The 15,234-nt window shown below is 37.2% G+C and overlaps 2 protein-coding genes across 5 annotated transcripts; both read left to right on the forward strand.

Annotated features, from left to right (window-relative positions):
- The first annotated feature begins 5,350 nt into the window (after nucleotides 1–5,350).
- LOC113302880 (exocyst complex component EXO70B1-like) lies at nucleotides 5,351–7,900 on the forward strand. The gene has a single exon (XM_026551838.1). The coding sequence runs from the start codon at nucleotides 5,530–5,532 to the stop codon at nucleotides 7,522–7,524; it is 1,995 nt and encodes a 664-aa protein (XP_026407623.1). The 5' UTR covers nucleotides 5,351–5,529; the 3' UTR covers nucleotides 7,525–7,900.
- Nucleotides 7,901–10,582: 2,682 nt separating this feature from the next.
- On the forward strand, nucleotides 10,583–14,994 carry LOC113302882. 4 transcript variants are annotated; one of them, XM_026551843.1, is made up of 9 exons: nucleotides 10,583–10,716; nucleotides 11,086–11,945; nucleotides 12,046–12,792; nucleotides 12,890–13,033; nucleotides 13,166–13,235; nucleotides 13,327–13,423; nucleotides 13,505–14,001; nucleotides 14,123–14,213; nucleotides 14,370–14,994. In XM_026551843.1, the coding sequence occupies exons 3-7, from the start codon at nucleotides 12,264–12,266 to the stop codon at nucleotides 13,529–13,531; spliced, it is 867 nt and encodes a 288-aa protein (XP_026407628.1). In that variant the 5' UTR covers nucleotides 10,583–10,716; nucleotides 11,086–11,945; nucleotides 12,046–12,263; the 3' UTR covers nucleotides 13,532–14,001; nucleotides 14,123–14,213; nucleotides 14,370–14,994. The 4 variants fall into 4 exon arrangements, with proteins under 4 accessions (XP_026407628.1, XP_026407624.1, XP_026407627.1 ...); XM_026551839.1 differs by having other exon boundaries at nucleotides 12,890–13,235; XM_026551842.1 differs by having other exon boundaries at nucleotides 12,890–13,235; nucleotides 14,159–14,213.
- Nucleotides 14,995–15,234: the final 240 nt, after the last annotated feature.

The following is a 15,234-nucleotide window of genomic DNA, read 5'->3' on the forward strand; positions in this document are numbered from 1 at the left end:
CTCTTGGGTATTTCTGTGGGAGACAGATTTATTCAATTATATAGACTTTTCTGTGTAAGACATCTTTGTCTATCAAGTATCCGACTTTGGGTCATAGCAATTCTTAGTTGTGGGTGAGATCAGCTAAGGGAATCAAGTGTGTAGTATCCTGCTGGGATCAGAGACGTAAGGAACGCAATCGTACCTTGAATCAATGTGAGATTGATTAGGGTTCAACTACAGTCCATACAGAAGTTAGTTTGTATTAGGCTAGTGTATGTAGCGGCTTAATACAGTGTGGTGTCCAATCCGGACTAGGTCCCGGGGTTTTTCTGCATCTGCGGTTTCCTCGTGAACAAAATTTCTGGTGTCTGTGTTATTTCTATTCCACATTATATTTTGTTATATAATTGAAATGTCACAGGTTGTGCGTTGTATCGATCAATTGTGAAATCCAACCTTTGGTTTTTGATTAGAAATTGATTGATCCGTGGATATTGGTCTTTGGTACCATCCAAGTTTATATCTCTTGTATTTAATCAAGACTCGCAGATTTGCTTGAGTAAGAATTAAATCAAGAGATAAAGATATAAAACTCTTTGATATACTTTTCTATTGATTGAGTCTAACTGTCTAGTTGATTCTCATAAAAGTATATTGGAGTTTGTCCATACAGATTGCTAATAGAAATATTGGGTGAGGTTTTTAGACCCCCGCTTTTGCACGACTCGCATCACTTGGTTGAATAGAGTTGATACCAAACAGATTTGTTGTTCCTTTACTGTTTGGAATACGAACCAAAGGAATTGTTCCAAGTACTTGACTTATTCATAAGTTGGAGGCGGGGGAATACAGACGGAACTAGGTGAACTATAGATTTAGTTGCTTGGTGTCAACTATAAGAAGTTGGTTTAATTTTGTGTAGCGGCTTAATCCTGAGAGTATTCAATTCTGGAAAAGGTCCCGGGGTTTTTCTGCATTTGCGGTTTCCTCGTTAACAAAATCTTGCTGTGTCATTTACTTTATATTTCCGCATTATAATTGTTTTATTATAATTAAAGTAAATTACACAAACGTTAATTCCTGTTTACTTGATAAGCAATCCTATTGTGTTTGGTTAAGTCCGAACCTTTTTATCAAGTAAACATACTTTGTTGTTGTATTGTCTCGATCTCGTATCCATAGACGATCACACGAAGTGTGAACCGATTAGTTGCATTGTCTCGACTTAGTCCATAGACAATCACTTTCGGAGAAAGGACTTATAGGTAGGAAAAGTTTTAGCTTGAGGTATATTTGGGTACCTCTCCTTTTCAATACTCAAATTATACACATTCACCTACTTCTTATTACCAAAACTATTCAAATCCTACACATTATCCACCTTCTAATTCAGTTCCATGTAATAATTCTTATATAGGTTCTTTTAATCGATCTAATGGATATCGTGGAAATCGATCTGGTGGTGGTTATAAAAGTGGTTATAGAGGTGGTCAATTTGACAATGGAGGTAGATCCAACAGGTTTGATTCTAAAGGAAGATCTCATCAAAATTTCTTTCCTCCAACATCACAAGTCAAGTACAATTATTCCGAGCCTTGTCAGATTTGTAAGAAAGATGGCCTTCTAGCATATGACTGTAGGTACATATATAGTGAGAACTCAATGGTCTAGGCTTATAAAACTAGCTATGAGTACTGTGGAGAAGATTCTGAAGATTTATGGTGTCCAAAACCTGAGGCATTTGTTGTTTACAATGACAACACTGCATCTTTAATTCTTCTTGGGTACCTGACTCAGGAGCTACTCATCACATTACCTCAGATCTTTCTAATCTGAATCTTAATTCTGAGTACCAAGGACATGATCAAGTAAAAGTTGGCAATGGCTCAGGTTTGCATATTACTCATGTTGTCTCTTCTACTTTACAGCATAATGATGTGCAATTTACTCTTTCCAATGTGCTTCATGCGCCTGCCATCTATTACTAGAAACCTTATTTTTGTGCATCAATTTGCAAAGGAGAATAACCGCTTCTTTGAATTTCATCCTGCTATATTCTATGTGAAGGATTTGGTTACTCATAGAGTTAACCTCAGTGGTCCTGTTAAAGATGGCTTATATAATTTGGAATTCAATGCAAATCAACTCAAACAGGCTCTCTCTACAACAACTTCAGCTAGCTGGCACAACAAGTTAGACCATCATGCCTATAAAACTTTGAAACATGTTTTATCTTCAGTTGATGAAGTCATTTACAAACATTTATCTACTAAAGTATGTTCTGCATGTGAAATTGCTAAATGTCATACTTTACTTTATCCTTATCCCTTAGCTTACAAGTCAGAAGTTCTTCCTACTTTTATCAAATTCAAAACATATGTTGAAAATATTTTGAGTAGAAAGATCAAACTTGTTCAATCTGACTAGGGAGGTGAATATAGAAATGTATCTACATATCTGGATAATTGTGGCATAGGTCATAGAGTCTCATTCCCCCATGCACATGCTCAGAATGGGAAAGCTGAGAGAAAACATAGACATATAGTGGAGACTGGCTTAACTCTACTTTCACATGTTGCTCTTCCCATCTCTTACCGGAGCTATGCTTTTGAAACTGCCAATTTTTTGATCAAGAGACTGCCAACATCATAATTACATCACATATTACCTTTAGAAAGTCCATTTCACATCAAACCTGACTATCAATTCCTACACACATTTGGTTGTGCATGCTATCCTTGCCTCAGACCTTTTAATCATCATAAATTAGAACCAGGGTCAGTCCAATGCATTTTTCTGGGATACAATCACATGCAAAAAGGTTATAGATGTCTTAATCCTCTCACCAACAGAATTATTATCTCCAGAGATGTAAGATTTGCAGAGTCATAATTTCCATTTACCCGATTATTTCACTCTCTTGCTTCTGACAATATTTCTTCACCTACAATGAGAATTATGCACTCTGTTGTTACTTCTGTTGCAATCTCTAATGAGGTAGATATCTCTCTCTCTGACAAGTGTGATGCTTCTCCTTCTTCACCAATCTCTAGTTTTACTCAGTACCTATTACTAATGAGGTAGATATCTCTCTCTCTGACAAGTGTGATGCTTCTCCTTCTTCACCAATCTCTGATCCTACTTTAGTACCTATTACTAATGAGCACTCAATGACTACTAGAGGCAAGAAAGGTATTTTAAAACCCAATATTTTTAATTCTGAAGTTCAAACAATATGTGAGGATATTATAGTTCCTACTTGTTATTCTGAGGCTTGTAAAGATCCAAGGTGGAGAGCTGCAATGGATGAAGAGATCAATGCACTATTGCAAAATGGTACTTGGAAGTTGGTGTTAGCTGGTTCAGGTGACAATGTGATTGGATGTAAATGGATTTTTAGAATCAAAGAGGCATGCTGATGGTACAATTGAAAGGTACAAGGCTAGGTTAGTGGCAAAGGGCTATAATCAGGTAGAAGGAATTGATTACCAAGACACATTCAATCCTGCTGTCAAACCTACTACTGTAAGGATGATATTTTCTATCTCTCTTTACAAGGGATGGCAGATTAGGAAACTTGATGTCAAGAATGCATTTCTGCATGGTCATTTGTCAGAAGATGTTTTCATGGTTCAACCCCCTGGATATATATACTGACAAACTTATACCCAATCATGTTTGCAAGTTGCAGAAGTCTTTGTATGGGTTAAAAAGGCTCCCAGAGCCTGTTTTGCAAGACTTAGTCAATTTTTAGTTCACCGTGATTTTCAGTCTTCAAAAACAGATACTTCTTTGTTCTTCAAAGTTACTTCTTCTTCAACAATCTATGTGCTTATCTATGTTGATGATATTTTGGTGATTGGAAGCTCTCCCGTGGAAGTTGATCAACTACTAGTAGATTTGGGCAGAGAATTTGCAATTAAAGACTTGGGAGAATTGCATTTCTTCCTGGGTATTCAAGCCTCTCGAAGAACAGTGAAGGCATCCTTTTGTCCCAAAAACAATACATCTCTAATGTGCTACATAAGACAAAGATGTCCTTTGCACATCCATTTTCTGCTCCACTTACAACAACTCAGTCTACTGATCCTTCTCCAGTATTTGATGATCCAGTTTTATTCAAGAGTGTTGTTGGTGCTTTACAGTATGTCACCATCACTAGACCAGATATGGCCTTTGCAGTTAACAAAGCCTGTCAATTCATGCGATCTCCTACTGAATCTCATTTGATAGCAGTAAAGAGAATATTGAGATACTTGAAAGGGACATTATCATATGGTCTTCAGTTCAAGCAATCTAGTTCACTGCAACTTCAATCCTTTTCAGATGCAGATTGGGATGGAGATATTGCTGACAGGCGCTCTACCAGTGGTATGGCAATTTTTATGGGCCCTAACCTAATTTCTTGGTGTTCAAGGAAGCAGAAAAGTGTGTCTCGTTCAAGTATTGAGGATGAATACCGTGCACTAGCTGATGCTACCTCTGAGATTATTTGGGTGCAACCTCTTCTCTCAGAACTTCAGTTTTCATCACCTAGACCTCTTGTTCTCTGGTGTGACAACATGGGAGCTACTTATCTCACTGCCAACCCCATTTTTCATCAACGTATGAAACACATTGAGATTGCATTTCATTATGTACATGAACTGGTGGCATCTAAATCTCTTGAAGTCAGGTTTATCTCCACTAAAGACCAGCTAGCAGATATCTTTACGAAGGGCCTTTCTACTACTCGGTTCTCTTGTCTTCATTCCAAGCTCAGTGTCTCTTTTCCTCCTTCGACACTGGACTTGCGGGGGTGTTAGAAAATAGGTTCAAGTGTGTGATTTTAGTGTGTGTTATGTAACTGGAAGGTGTAATTGTTGGTCAATGTGCAGACCAATCATAGTCTTTAAATATGTCTCTCTTTTTCTTCTGTGTCTGTAATGAAAATCAAAGAATAAATGAATCAATAAAATCTTCTGAGAGAATTGTTTAACGACATTCATCTCTTGACAGGTGCACACTTTTTAAAGGAGTGAGGGTGCATTCCTGTAGATTACACGGAGTTCACATGTTAAAAAAAAAATTCTTTATCATGCGCACTTCGCTTAACCAGGACCAAATGTCTTCTGTTGTTCTCCTTGCTGCACGTGCTCAACAAAAAGACAAAGAACTTCTTTCATTTTACAGTCACATGAGTGACGTGTCTCAATGCTCAGCGGGTCCTTCACTCCTTCTCATAACTCCACAAATCCAACAGACAAAAAGGCAAACCGCCGTATCCATAAATGCTATTCACGCTTCACACCCGGTAATCCCTCTCACCGAAAATAAACGTTTATTTCCTTATTAAATAGAAATAACATTCCCAAAAAGGACGGCCCAATATTTTCTTCAACAGTAAGTCCATTTCCAGAGAGAGAAAAGAAAAGGAAAATGCTCATAGATCATCGATTCAATTCTCGAAAACCCTAATCCCCAAATCTCAAGGTAAACATCTCAATTTTCCTCTTGGATCTGAATTTTCTTTGATTGATTTGTAATTTTATTGAACCTAATTTTGCCATGGCGACGAAAACTGAGGAAGGAGATGAGAAATTAGTAGCAGTAGCACAAACGATCTTGAAAAACTTAGGAACGACAGAGAATATAACCCAAGACATGATATTCATATTGTCCAAATTCGATGATCGATTTTCCAATGTATTCGCTGATAATAGCAATCACAAGAGTGAAATTGAAGAGCAGCTTGAAATCTCCGAGAAAGTGATATTAAAATGGGAAGAAATGAATATGAATACGAGGCAGAGAAACTGTTTAAGATGGGAAGATTCACATGACGAAGCGAGTGAGTATTTAAGAGCGGTAGATGATGTGATTAGGTTAACGGAAGAAGATTTGACTCCATGTGACAGTGAATTGAAAGATCGTGCTGAGAGTTTGTTGCAGCAAGCGATGGCGAGGTTGGAAGATGAATTTAGGCATGTTTTGGCTAGGAATACTGTTCCACTGGATGGGGATAGGTTGAGTAGTGTGTCGTTTTCTAGGAGGGTTTCTGTTTCTTTTGCTTCAAATGAAGGGGAGAATCAGGGTTCTGAGACGACGTCTGTTGAGGATGGACAGGAGGGGTATTGTGAGGAGAAGGAGGGAGTGGATGACGATGAGGAGGAGGGTGAGGAAGAAGAAGTAGAATATGGGGATGGTTATCTTGATTTGATTAATCCGAATGCTGTTTGTGATCTGAGGGAGATTGCGGAAAGGATGATTAGGTCTGGGTATGAGAAAGAGTGGTGTCAGGTTTATAGTAGTGTTCGCCGTGATGTTTTAGATGAATGTTTATCGATTCTTGGTATTGAGAAGTTAAGTATTGAAGAAGTGCAGAAGATTGAGTGGAGGTCATTAGATGAGAAAATGAAGAAGTGGACACATGCTGTGAAAAATGTGATTAGTGTTCTTTTGCCTAGTGAGAAACAGCTTATTGTTGAAATTTGCGGTGGGTCAGAATTAATCACTGAGGTTTGCTTTACTGAGACCACAAAGGGATGTGTGATGCAGTTGTTGAATTTCGGTGAGGCGATTATAATTGGACGGCGTGCATCAGAGAAGCTCTTTCGTATACTTGACATGTATGATGCGCTGGCTGATGTGATGCCGGGTTTGCAAGCATTATTTCCTAATGATTCTGGTGAATTTTTGTGCAATGAAGCACGAGGAATTCTGGATGGACTTGGTGAGTCAGCAAGAGGAACACTAGCTGAATTTGAGAATGCTGTTCGGGGTGAGACGTCTAGGAAGGCAACCCATGGTGGTGAAATCCATCCGCTGACACGTTATGTGATGAATTACTTGAAGTTACTTGTTGATTATAGTGATTCACTGAATATGCTCTTAAAAAGTGGCACAGAAGATTCGGATCATTCGGGAAGTAATAATTCTTTGAAGACGGATGACTTGTCTCCAATGGGCCATTGTTTGCTGTCGTTGATCTCATCTCTTGAGTCGAATCTTCAAGAGAAATCAAAGTTCTACGAGGAAGGTGGGATACAATATATATTTTTGATGAATAACATCCTTTACATTGTTCAGAAAGTTAAAGATTCCGAGCTCGGGAAGCTTTTGGGTGATCCCTGGGTTCGCAAACGCCGAGGTCAAGTACGTCAATATGCAACAAGTTATCTGAGAGCTTCTTGGAGCAAGGCCTTGTCTTTTATGAAGGATGAAGGAATCGGTGGTGGTGGGAGCTCAAGCAGTGTATCAAAAGTCGTTCTTAAGGAACGGTTTAAGAATTTTAATTTATGTTTTGAAGATATTTATAGGAATCAATCAGCTTGGAAGGTCACAGATCCTCAACTTCGTGAAGAGCTACGGTTATCTATCTCGGAGAAAGTTCTTCCAGCATACCGTTCATTTATGGGGAGATTTAGGGGCCATCTTGAGCGCGGGCGTCATTCCGGGAAGTACATAAAATACACTCCGGAGGATTTAGAGAATTATCTTTTAGATTTGTTTGAAGGAATGCCACGAATTCTGCAAAATCCAAGGAGAACACTAAGTTCATAGGACAATGAAGACATGGGAAGGTAAGCCCTTTGCTCCCATCAGGGTGTTGTTACTTCAGATCACTTGTCGAATTATATCATGGCAATCTGATATTTACTCTCTTTTATTTCATCTTCTGAATTGAACATTATGATGAAAAGATTCTCAGAAGTCTTATGTATGACCCCTATATAACTCTATATATACTGTTGGGGTTATGCATGACTTTGTAAATCATATTGAGGGTGGCATCTTGTCAGGATTTATGACTGTTTTGTTGTGATTCCAGCCATAATTACAGTAGCTCTGTGCCATAGGATTGTAAAATATGAGTGTGCTCTGAAAAATGTTTCGGCTGTTTTTAGTCGCATAATGCAGTTACTTTTTTGTTACCTCATCTTGTTTTTAGTCACATAATGCAGTTACTTTTTTGTTACCTCATCTTGTTTGACTTTGCACTTTTTCAACCTTCTGTTGTCCAATTATATATGTCATCCCTTGTTACTGCAGAGTATGTAAACCATATAGAAGCTGCTGTCTGTAACTCAATGGTGGTTCATACTTTCTGTGTAGAAGTTACAAATATGGAACTTGGAGCTTAGAATGATGATTGATGTTATATCTATTTTGGAACTTTGAGCTTGAAATGATGACTGATGTTTTATCTATGTTCGGAGATTGATGTTTCAGACTCTTATGTTACATATTTAGTTCATATAGGGATATACCCTGCCCTTCACTTCAGTTGGTACACCATGGAACATTTTATACTTACATTTACGCTAGTTTCCTCAGGGAAATCAGTTATTCACAATATTTTCCACAAAATCCTAGCGTGAGAAGATGACAATGTAACTGCACCTGATTTAATATCTCCTCTATGCAATTAGCATTGCTTGGTGATATTCTGTGATAAAATTTAAGGTCATCCCGTGTGGTTAACATCAGTTGAGGAGGTTCTTGTGATCTGGTCATAGATATAAGTAGGAGGGGTTCTAGAATACCCCTCATTTTCACGATCTTTCAAAGTAATGGGTCTCTTTTGCTCTTTTGGGTTATTAGAGCAAGTCCAATGGGACTCATCGTATCTGCTCATTTGATGATCCACATGGATGGGCAAATTCATTTTCTCACATTGGTAAAATAGAATGTCGGTGGAGTTTGAGCGGAGCGGCTTCTGTAGGGACGATCGTCCCATGTTGAGCTGAGACTCGGTGAACCGTGCCTCGGTTCAATCAGAACCGGTCATCTCCTTCTTCGATGAAATGGTTGTATGTCAACCTGTCAGTCCATTTGTTATATACCTACTAACCCTATATAAATCTTCTTTCATCCACTAATAAACTCATACAACTTGGATCTATTTTCTATTTCTACATTAGTTCATCAAATTGGTTCTATCAAACTTCTTCCATTAATATATTCCTTGTTTTAGGTTGGTGTAATCAATTTTTTTCTCTCTTGATGGATCCTAGTTTGGAAAATGAAGAAGCGTAGAAAGTTACAATGATCTTTCTCTAACAACAAAAATAGTTTATGCATCAGCATGATCAAATAGATGAAGATTCAAAGCTGGATCAAATAGTCGAAGATTCAAACAGTGAAGAACGCCATGGTACAATTATACACGTGGATCGTACCGCGAGCTCCAAAACTAAGAGCAATATTGACAAGAACATATACGTGGAGATTTCGAGGAAAAGGACATTAACAAATTATGCGTGATTATTTTAGCGACGGATATATTTACTCTGACGAGGATTTTCAACTTCGCTTCTGTATGCCGCGACACTTGGTTATTAGGCTTATCAAAAGGTCTTTGTCGGGTAAACCTTAGTTCAGTTATCAATTTGATGCACGAAATGCACGAAGACATAGTCTTGAACAAAAGGTCAGAGCAGCCCTAAGGATTCTAGGTTATGGTATGTCAGCGGATGCATGTAATGAGTACATCTGTACGACCAAAATAACAGCATAGGAAAATCTCGGTATGTTTTGAGAAACTATGTCAAACATTTTGGTCCACGTTTTTTACGACAACCAACACAAGATGATGTCGACCGACTACTGGTAGAAAATGCGAAGATAGGATTTCCCGGAATGCTAGATACCCTTGATTGCATGCATTGGGTGTGGTATGAATGTCCTTATGCTTGGCAAGGGCAAGTATAAGGGCACGACGGCTTCTTGTGATCGTTGAATATGGCATATGCCTTCTATTTTTTTGGACACTCGGCTTCAAATAACGACATCAATATTTTGCATAAATCACCTTTGTTTGAATTACTGAAGCATGAAAATTGCTCTAACTGCAAATTTTACCGTAAATGACAATAACTATAACAAGAGGTATTTTCTGGCAGGCAGAATTTATACAGCGTGCTCAACTTTAGTTCAAACTTACTTTGAGTTACCTGAAGCCAAGGAACACCGTGCTAGAACGCATTTTAACGGGAAGTAGATGGCATATACATAGAAATGATGTTCAACGAGCATTTGGAATTATAAAAAGGAAGTTCCATATATTCGTTCGTTTGAACCAATAAAAATGGATATGGTTATGCGTACCTGCATCTATGCATAACATGGTAATCGAGGAGTCCCAACGGGATACCAGTTGGACAAGTTATGCAAATAAAGATGGGGCTCTTAAGAAAGTGCCCATGTGGGAAAATGCATTTAAGAAAATACCCACGTTTTTTCATTATTTATTTAATGTCTACGCTGTTACGCTTTCCGTCCGGCCCCACCACTTTGGTAAAATCTCGTTTACTTTGTCAATTTCTCATCACACGAGATGAGAAAAAGGTGGGCGTAATTACTAATATATCCATTGGCCTAGAAATGATGAAGTAAATCTCACACCATCCATGCGTTGGTTTAATCGACGGCTAAGGTTTCAAACATCTGTTATCGTCCACGCGTTTTGTTAATGGATGGCTCAAGATTAAAATCACCAGAAGGTTACACGTGTTTGAAAAGTGAAAAATAACAAAACTGTGGTTAGGGTTTCATCCCCTTTCTTTATTTCTCTTCAGCTTCGTTTTTCTCCGCCATTCTCTCTAAAGGAACTCTTTCTCTGAAAAAAACCAAAGTCTCTGTCTCTGAAAAATCAAAGCTTTGTTCTTCCCTGATAGATAAGGGTTTGTGATTAAACAACATCTCTGCCCTGAATATGAAGAAAAAAAAGGAGAAACAGAAGTGTACGCAGCCGTAAGAAAACCCCAACTTTATTTTTCTTGTTTTATCAGTTTGTTTTCTTTGTTTAGATTTCTTCCTTGTTTTTATTTGTTAAAAGGGAATCAAATCTATGAGGGGTACTTGGTTTGATTTTATATTTGTTTTTTTGTTTAAAAACAAAATCAATAATCCCGAAGAAAAAATTTAGATTATCTGATTTTGTTTTTTATATATTATGTCAATTTAATATGCTATTAAGGATTGAATTTGAATAAATTATGTAATTAGGGTTTAAATTTGGGTATTTGATTTTATTAGGGTTTCAATTTGTTGATTTCTGTAATTGGTGTTTGTTGTAATTATAATTAGACTAATTTTTCATTTATTTTTGTTCTGTTGCAGGGGATATATCTATTTTCCATATGGAAACATTAGTGTGTATGCTCATATGAGTAAGTTAACATTGGAATTCCCTCACATGGACAAAGATAAAACAGATTTGAAGATGTCGGAGAACATGTTGCATTCAAGGTTGGGTCTGGCTGAAGAAGAAATAGTGCACTTATATTACACACCTGATGATCCATGTTTGCTAGTATGTTTGGTAACAAATGATGACTTCATTAGGTTTTGGGACAATTCTGTAGCCGATGATAAAGATTTTACACATCTTGTGATGATTACAACTAACTCTAAATTTGAAGATGATGACTTCTTGAATGCTGCAATGGAACCTCCAGTGATAAAAATTGATTATGAGACACCTAAGAAGGATGAGAGACCAAAGAAGATTTGGAAGATGAATAAGAAGCCAGTTTCAAAGGAAAAGCCAAAGCTGCTTAGGAGGTCACCAAGGTTTCAAGCCTCTTGTAAAGTGCAAATCTCAGATCAACAAGGACCATCAATGAAATTATGTTTTGTGGATTTGTTAAATGAAGTGGAGAATATGTCATGTTTGAGTGAAGCTAGTAGAGTAGGAACTAATAGAACGCAAGGTAGCAGTCAACCTAGTCAAGAGAAGTTTAATCATGATTACTGGGTTAATATAGCACAAGGAAGTATTGTGGACAATGATGCAATTGTATATGAAGATGAGGACAGTGTGTAGATAGAGAACACTGATTTAGATGAGTGTAACCCAGTTGAATATCCAGATGCCCCTTTAATATTTGATAGTGATGAAGACAATGAGATTGGTTATGATGAATATGTAAAGTCATATAAAGTACCAGATTACAATGAGGAATCAAGTAGCATTGAAGGTTTGAAAAGTAGTAGATGCTTTTACTAGTAGTAGTAAATGTTGATTTTTTATCTATTGTAACTTTAATGTATTATAACTTTAATGCTTGTAACTTGCAGATGAAGATGGTAGTGGTACTGAAGTTGAAGACAAAGATGGTGGTGGTCCTGAAGTTGAATTTAAAGTTAATGGTGGTCCTCAAGTAGAGATTGATAAAGCTGGTGGCAAACCAAGTCGGTACAATAAATACCAACCAGATATCAACAACATTGGTGAGGATGATGATCCATCTCTATTCCCCGAAGAAGATGAAATACCACAAGTGAACCCTGATAAGATGTTGGTAAAGTATGCTTTTCATAACAAAAAACAATTTAAAAAGCATCTTAAAAGATTTTGTGTCAAAAATAATTGGCAGTTCAAATGTAAAAAAAGTTGTTCTAAGCAAGTTAGGGCTCATTGTAGGTTTAAAGATAAATATGATTATAAGTGGTGTGTATATGCTAGTAGAGTTGATAATGAGTCAACTTTTGCTGTTAGAAGTGTAAACTTGGAACACACATGTGTAGGTGATAAAAAAGGTTTTAATACGTCTGCTGACCCTGAACTTGTAAAAGATGTTGTAATTGAAAAGTTGAGACATAGTTATGGGTCTTTCATACCAAAGCCCAGGAATATTCTAGAAGACTTTGCAATTACTCACAACATCAAGATTCCCTACATTTGTGAATGGAAAGCTAGGAATCTTGTTTTAGAAGAATTTTTTGGAAACTATGAAGAAAGTTATGCTGAAGTTCCTAAGTTCTATTCAATGGTGTCCAAGACTAACCCAGGATCTGTTGCAAAGTTTATATATGGAAGAAAAGGTAATTCACTAGCTAATTTAGTTTTTTGTTCTTTGTTTTGTATTATTACATTTGTTTTGGGAATGGAAAGTAATTGATGTTCAATCTACTTATGCAGATTTCAAGTTTGAGAGCATGACAATATCATTTGCTGCACCAATGAAAGCCTTTCAGGAGTCTTGCAGAGGTGTTGTAGAATTTGATGCATGCCATCTAACTGGAAAGTGGGGTGGTGTCTTAATGGATGCAACAACACTTGATGGTGAGAATATATTAGTGCCTTTAGGTATTTCAGTGGTTAGAAGTGAAACTAAGGAAAACTGGTTACAGTTCCTCAAAAACTTGGCACCAGGGATCTTAGATCATCATAGTGGCAGAGTCACTTTTATATCAGATCAGCAGAAAGGTTTGCTGGAAGCAGTTGCAGAGGTTTTTCCTGGTTCACCCGATAGATATTGTTGGAGGTAATTAGATTACTTACACAGTAGTTGTTGTGACTGTTTTTGTTTACAATGATTAATTTTACATTGTATCTGTGTCTGAATTGTGTTGCAGGCACAATTACAAGAATTTCAAGAAATACTATAAGTCCCCAACCTTGCACAGCTCAATGTGGAATGCTGCCAAATGCTACAAGATAAGGCATTTTGAGGTTTGTTTCTTTTGAATTGCTTTGTTTTACATTTGTAGGGTTGTAATGTAACAACATACTAATGTAGAGATATTAATGTAGGAAAATATGGCTGCTATGTACAAATAAAATGAAGCAGCTGCACAGTATCTTATGAAACAGGGCTGCCAAAATTGGTCTAGGGCATTTTTTGATCCTATTAGTTGTTGTGAGCATCTCAATAACAACTTCTCTGAGTTTTTTAATTCAATGATTTCTGAACTGAGAGACAAACCGATAATCATTCTTGGCATGTTGTATGGTAAGTTAGTGATGAAACTGTTTACTAAGAGGAGAGAACAATGTACAAAGTGGAAATCTGGAGAATTGGTTCCTAAAGCTAAGGACCTTCTCAAAAAAATGCTTGATATTAGTGAAAAATTTCATGTTCAAGGTAGTGTGGTTGGGGAGGTCTATTTGGTTACCAACAGGTTCACCAGAAAAATCTTCACAATGAATATAATAGAGAAGCAGCGTACTTGTTTGGAGTGGCAGTTTAGGGGATTCCCCTGTCAACATGCTATGTCTGCATTGAATACAATCTCACCAAATTGGGCAGAGTATGTATTATATTAACATTTATTATGGCATCTATGTATAATATTTTTCATTTATTTGTGCATTTAAGTACCAGAATTTTTTTGAAGACTAACAATATTATTTATTTATTTATTTTGTTAGCTACTGCCCTCCTTACTATTCAGTGGATTGTTATAGGACCACATATGCTCCACCTGTTTTCCCTTTGGAAGACATAGCTGACTATCCAAAGGTATTATTCTAAACTTAATGGGTTGTTGTGCATTTACTTTTTACTTTGTAAGATTCCCAATTATAAATTATAGGGTTTCATCACTTCAAATCTCTTCTCATCTCATCTCATCTCTTCTCTGAACTATTATTTTCCCTTTTTTATTTCTTGTTGCAGCCACCAATGGAAAATAAGATCTTACACCCTCCAACCCAAAGAAAGCCTGGCAGACCTACATCAAAGAGGAGGAGAAGTTATGATGAACCTCAAGCTGAGGTGAGGAAAAGGAGGTGTACTCAATGTGGATCCACAGATGGTCACAACAAGAGAACTTGTAAAGGTGGTGATGTAGGTAAGAATCAAACTGTATATAGGCCAAGAACTGAGTGTGATGCTGCCACTTTCACAAACATAGATAGAGCTGAAACCAGCACTGCAAGGGGTAAAGCAAAGAAGAAAGGGAAAACATCATATGTTGGTGAGTCTTCCTTTCATGGACTACCACCTCCAGTACCAAATACTCAAAGATCTGCATCTGCAGGACCTAGCAACACCCAAAATTTCAGTCAATCCTTTGCTGGTATAGAATATATGGCTCAAAACATTGCTACTGTCACAAATGCCAAGGTAAATAAGAAGTAATGTGTGTGTCTGTTTTACCTTGTTGTTGGAGCTGTGATCCTTTGTCTTTTGTTACTCTTCTGTTTCAAGTGCTTTTTGAGTCTGAACTTGTTTAGTGATGACAAAACAATGTTTTATGGATTATTTCAAGTACCTTTTAATATTAATCAAGTTTATTGAATCAAAGTAGTATTGCAGATTACATTTTAAGTTTTTTTTCAACTTCATTGCATATTTGTTTGACATGAATACTTGAAGGCCTAACTCTATTGTTAAAAAAGTGTCAACTCTGGGCCGTCGCTTCTTTTCTACAAGATCGTGACACGTGTCAGCCGACTGTTACTGAAGTTTGCATGTGCATGGAACGTGCTGTCAGTCATGAGCCGAGTTAGCACTGAGTCACTGTACCAACTCGGACCTA

Source organism: Papaver somniferum, chromosome 8 (assembly GCF_003573695.1).
Source record: "Papaver somniferum cultivar HN1 chromosome 8, ASM357369v1, whole genome shotgun sequence".
Classification (NCBI taxonomy): Eukaryota; Viridiplantae; Streptophyta; class Magnoliopsida; order Ranunculales; family Papaveraceae; genus Papaver; species Papaver somniferum.

Coding starts and splice junctions, on each gene's coding strand:
- LOC113302880 (XM_026551838.1), top strand. CDS start 5,530: ATGGCGACGAAAACTGAGGAAGGAGATGAGAAATTAGTAGCAGTAGCA.
- LOC113302882 (XM_026551839.1), top strand. CDS start 12,264: ATGTTGGTAAAGTATGCTTTTCATAACAAAAAACAATTTAAAAAGCAT. Junction 12,793..12,889: donor GTTTATATATGGAAGAAAAG/GTAATTCACTAG, acceptor CTACTTATGCAG/ATTTCAAGTTTGAGAGCATG. Junction 13,424..13,504: donor ACAAGATAAGGCATTTTGAG/GTTTGTTTCTTT, acceptor ATATTAATGTAG/GAAAATATGGCTGCTATGTA.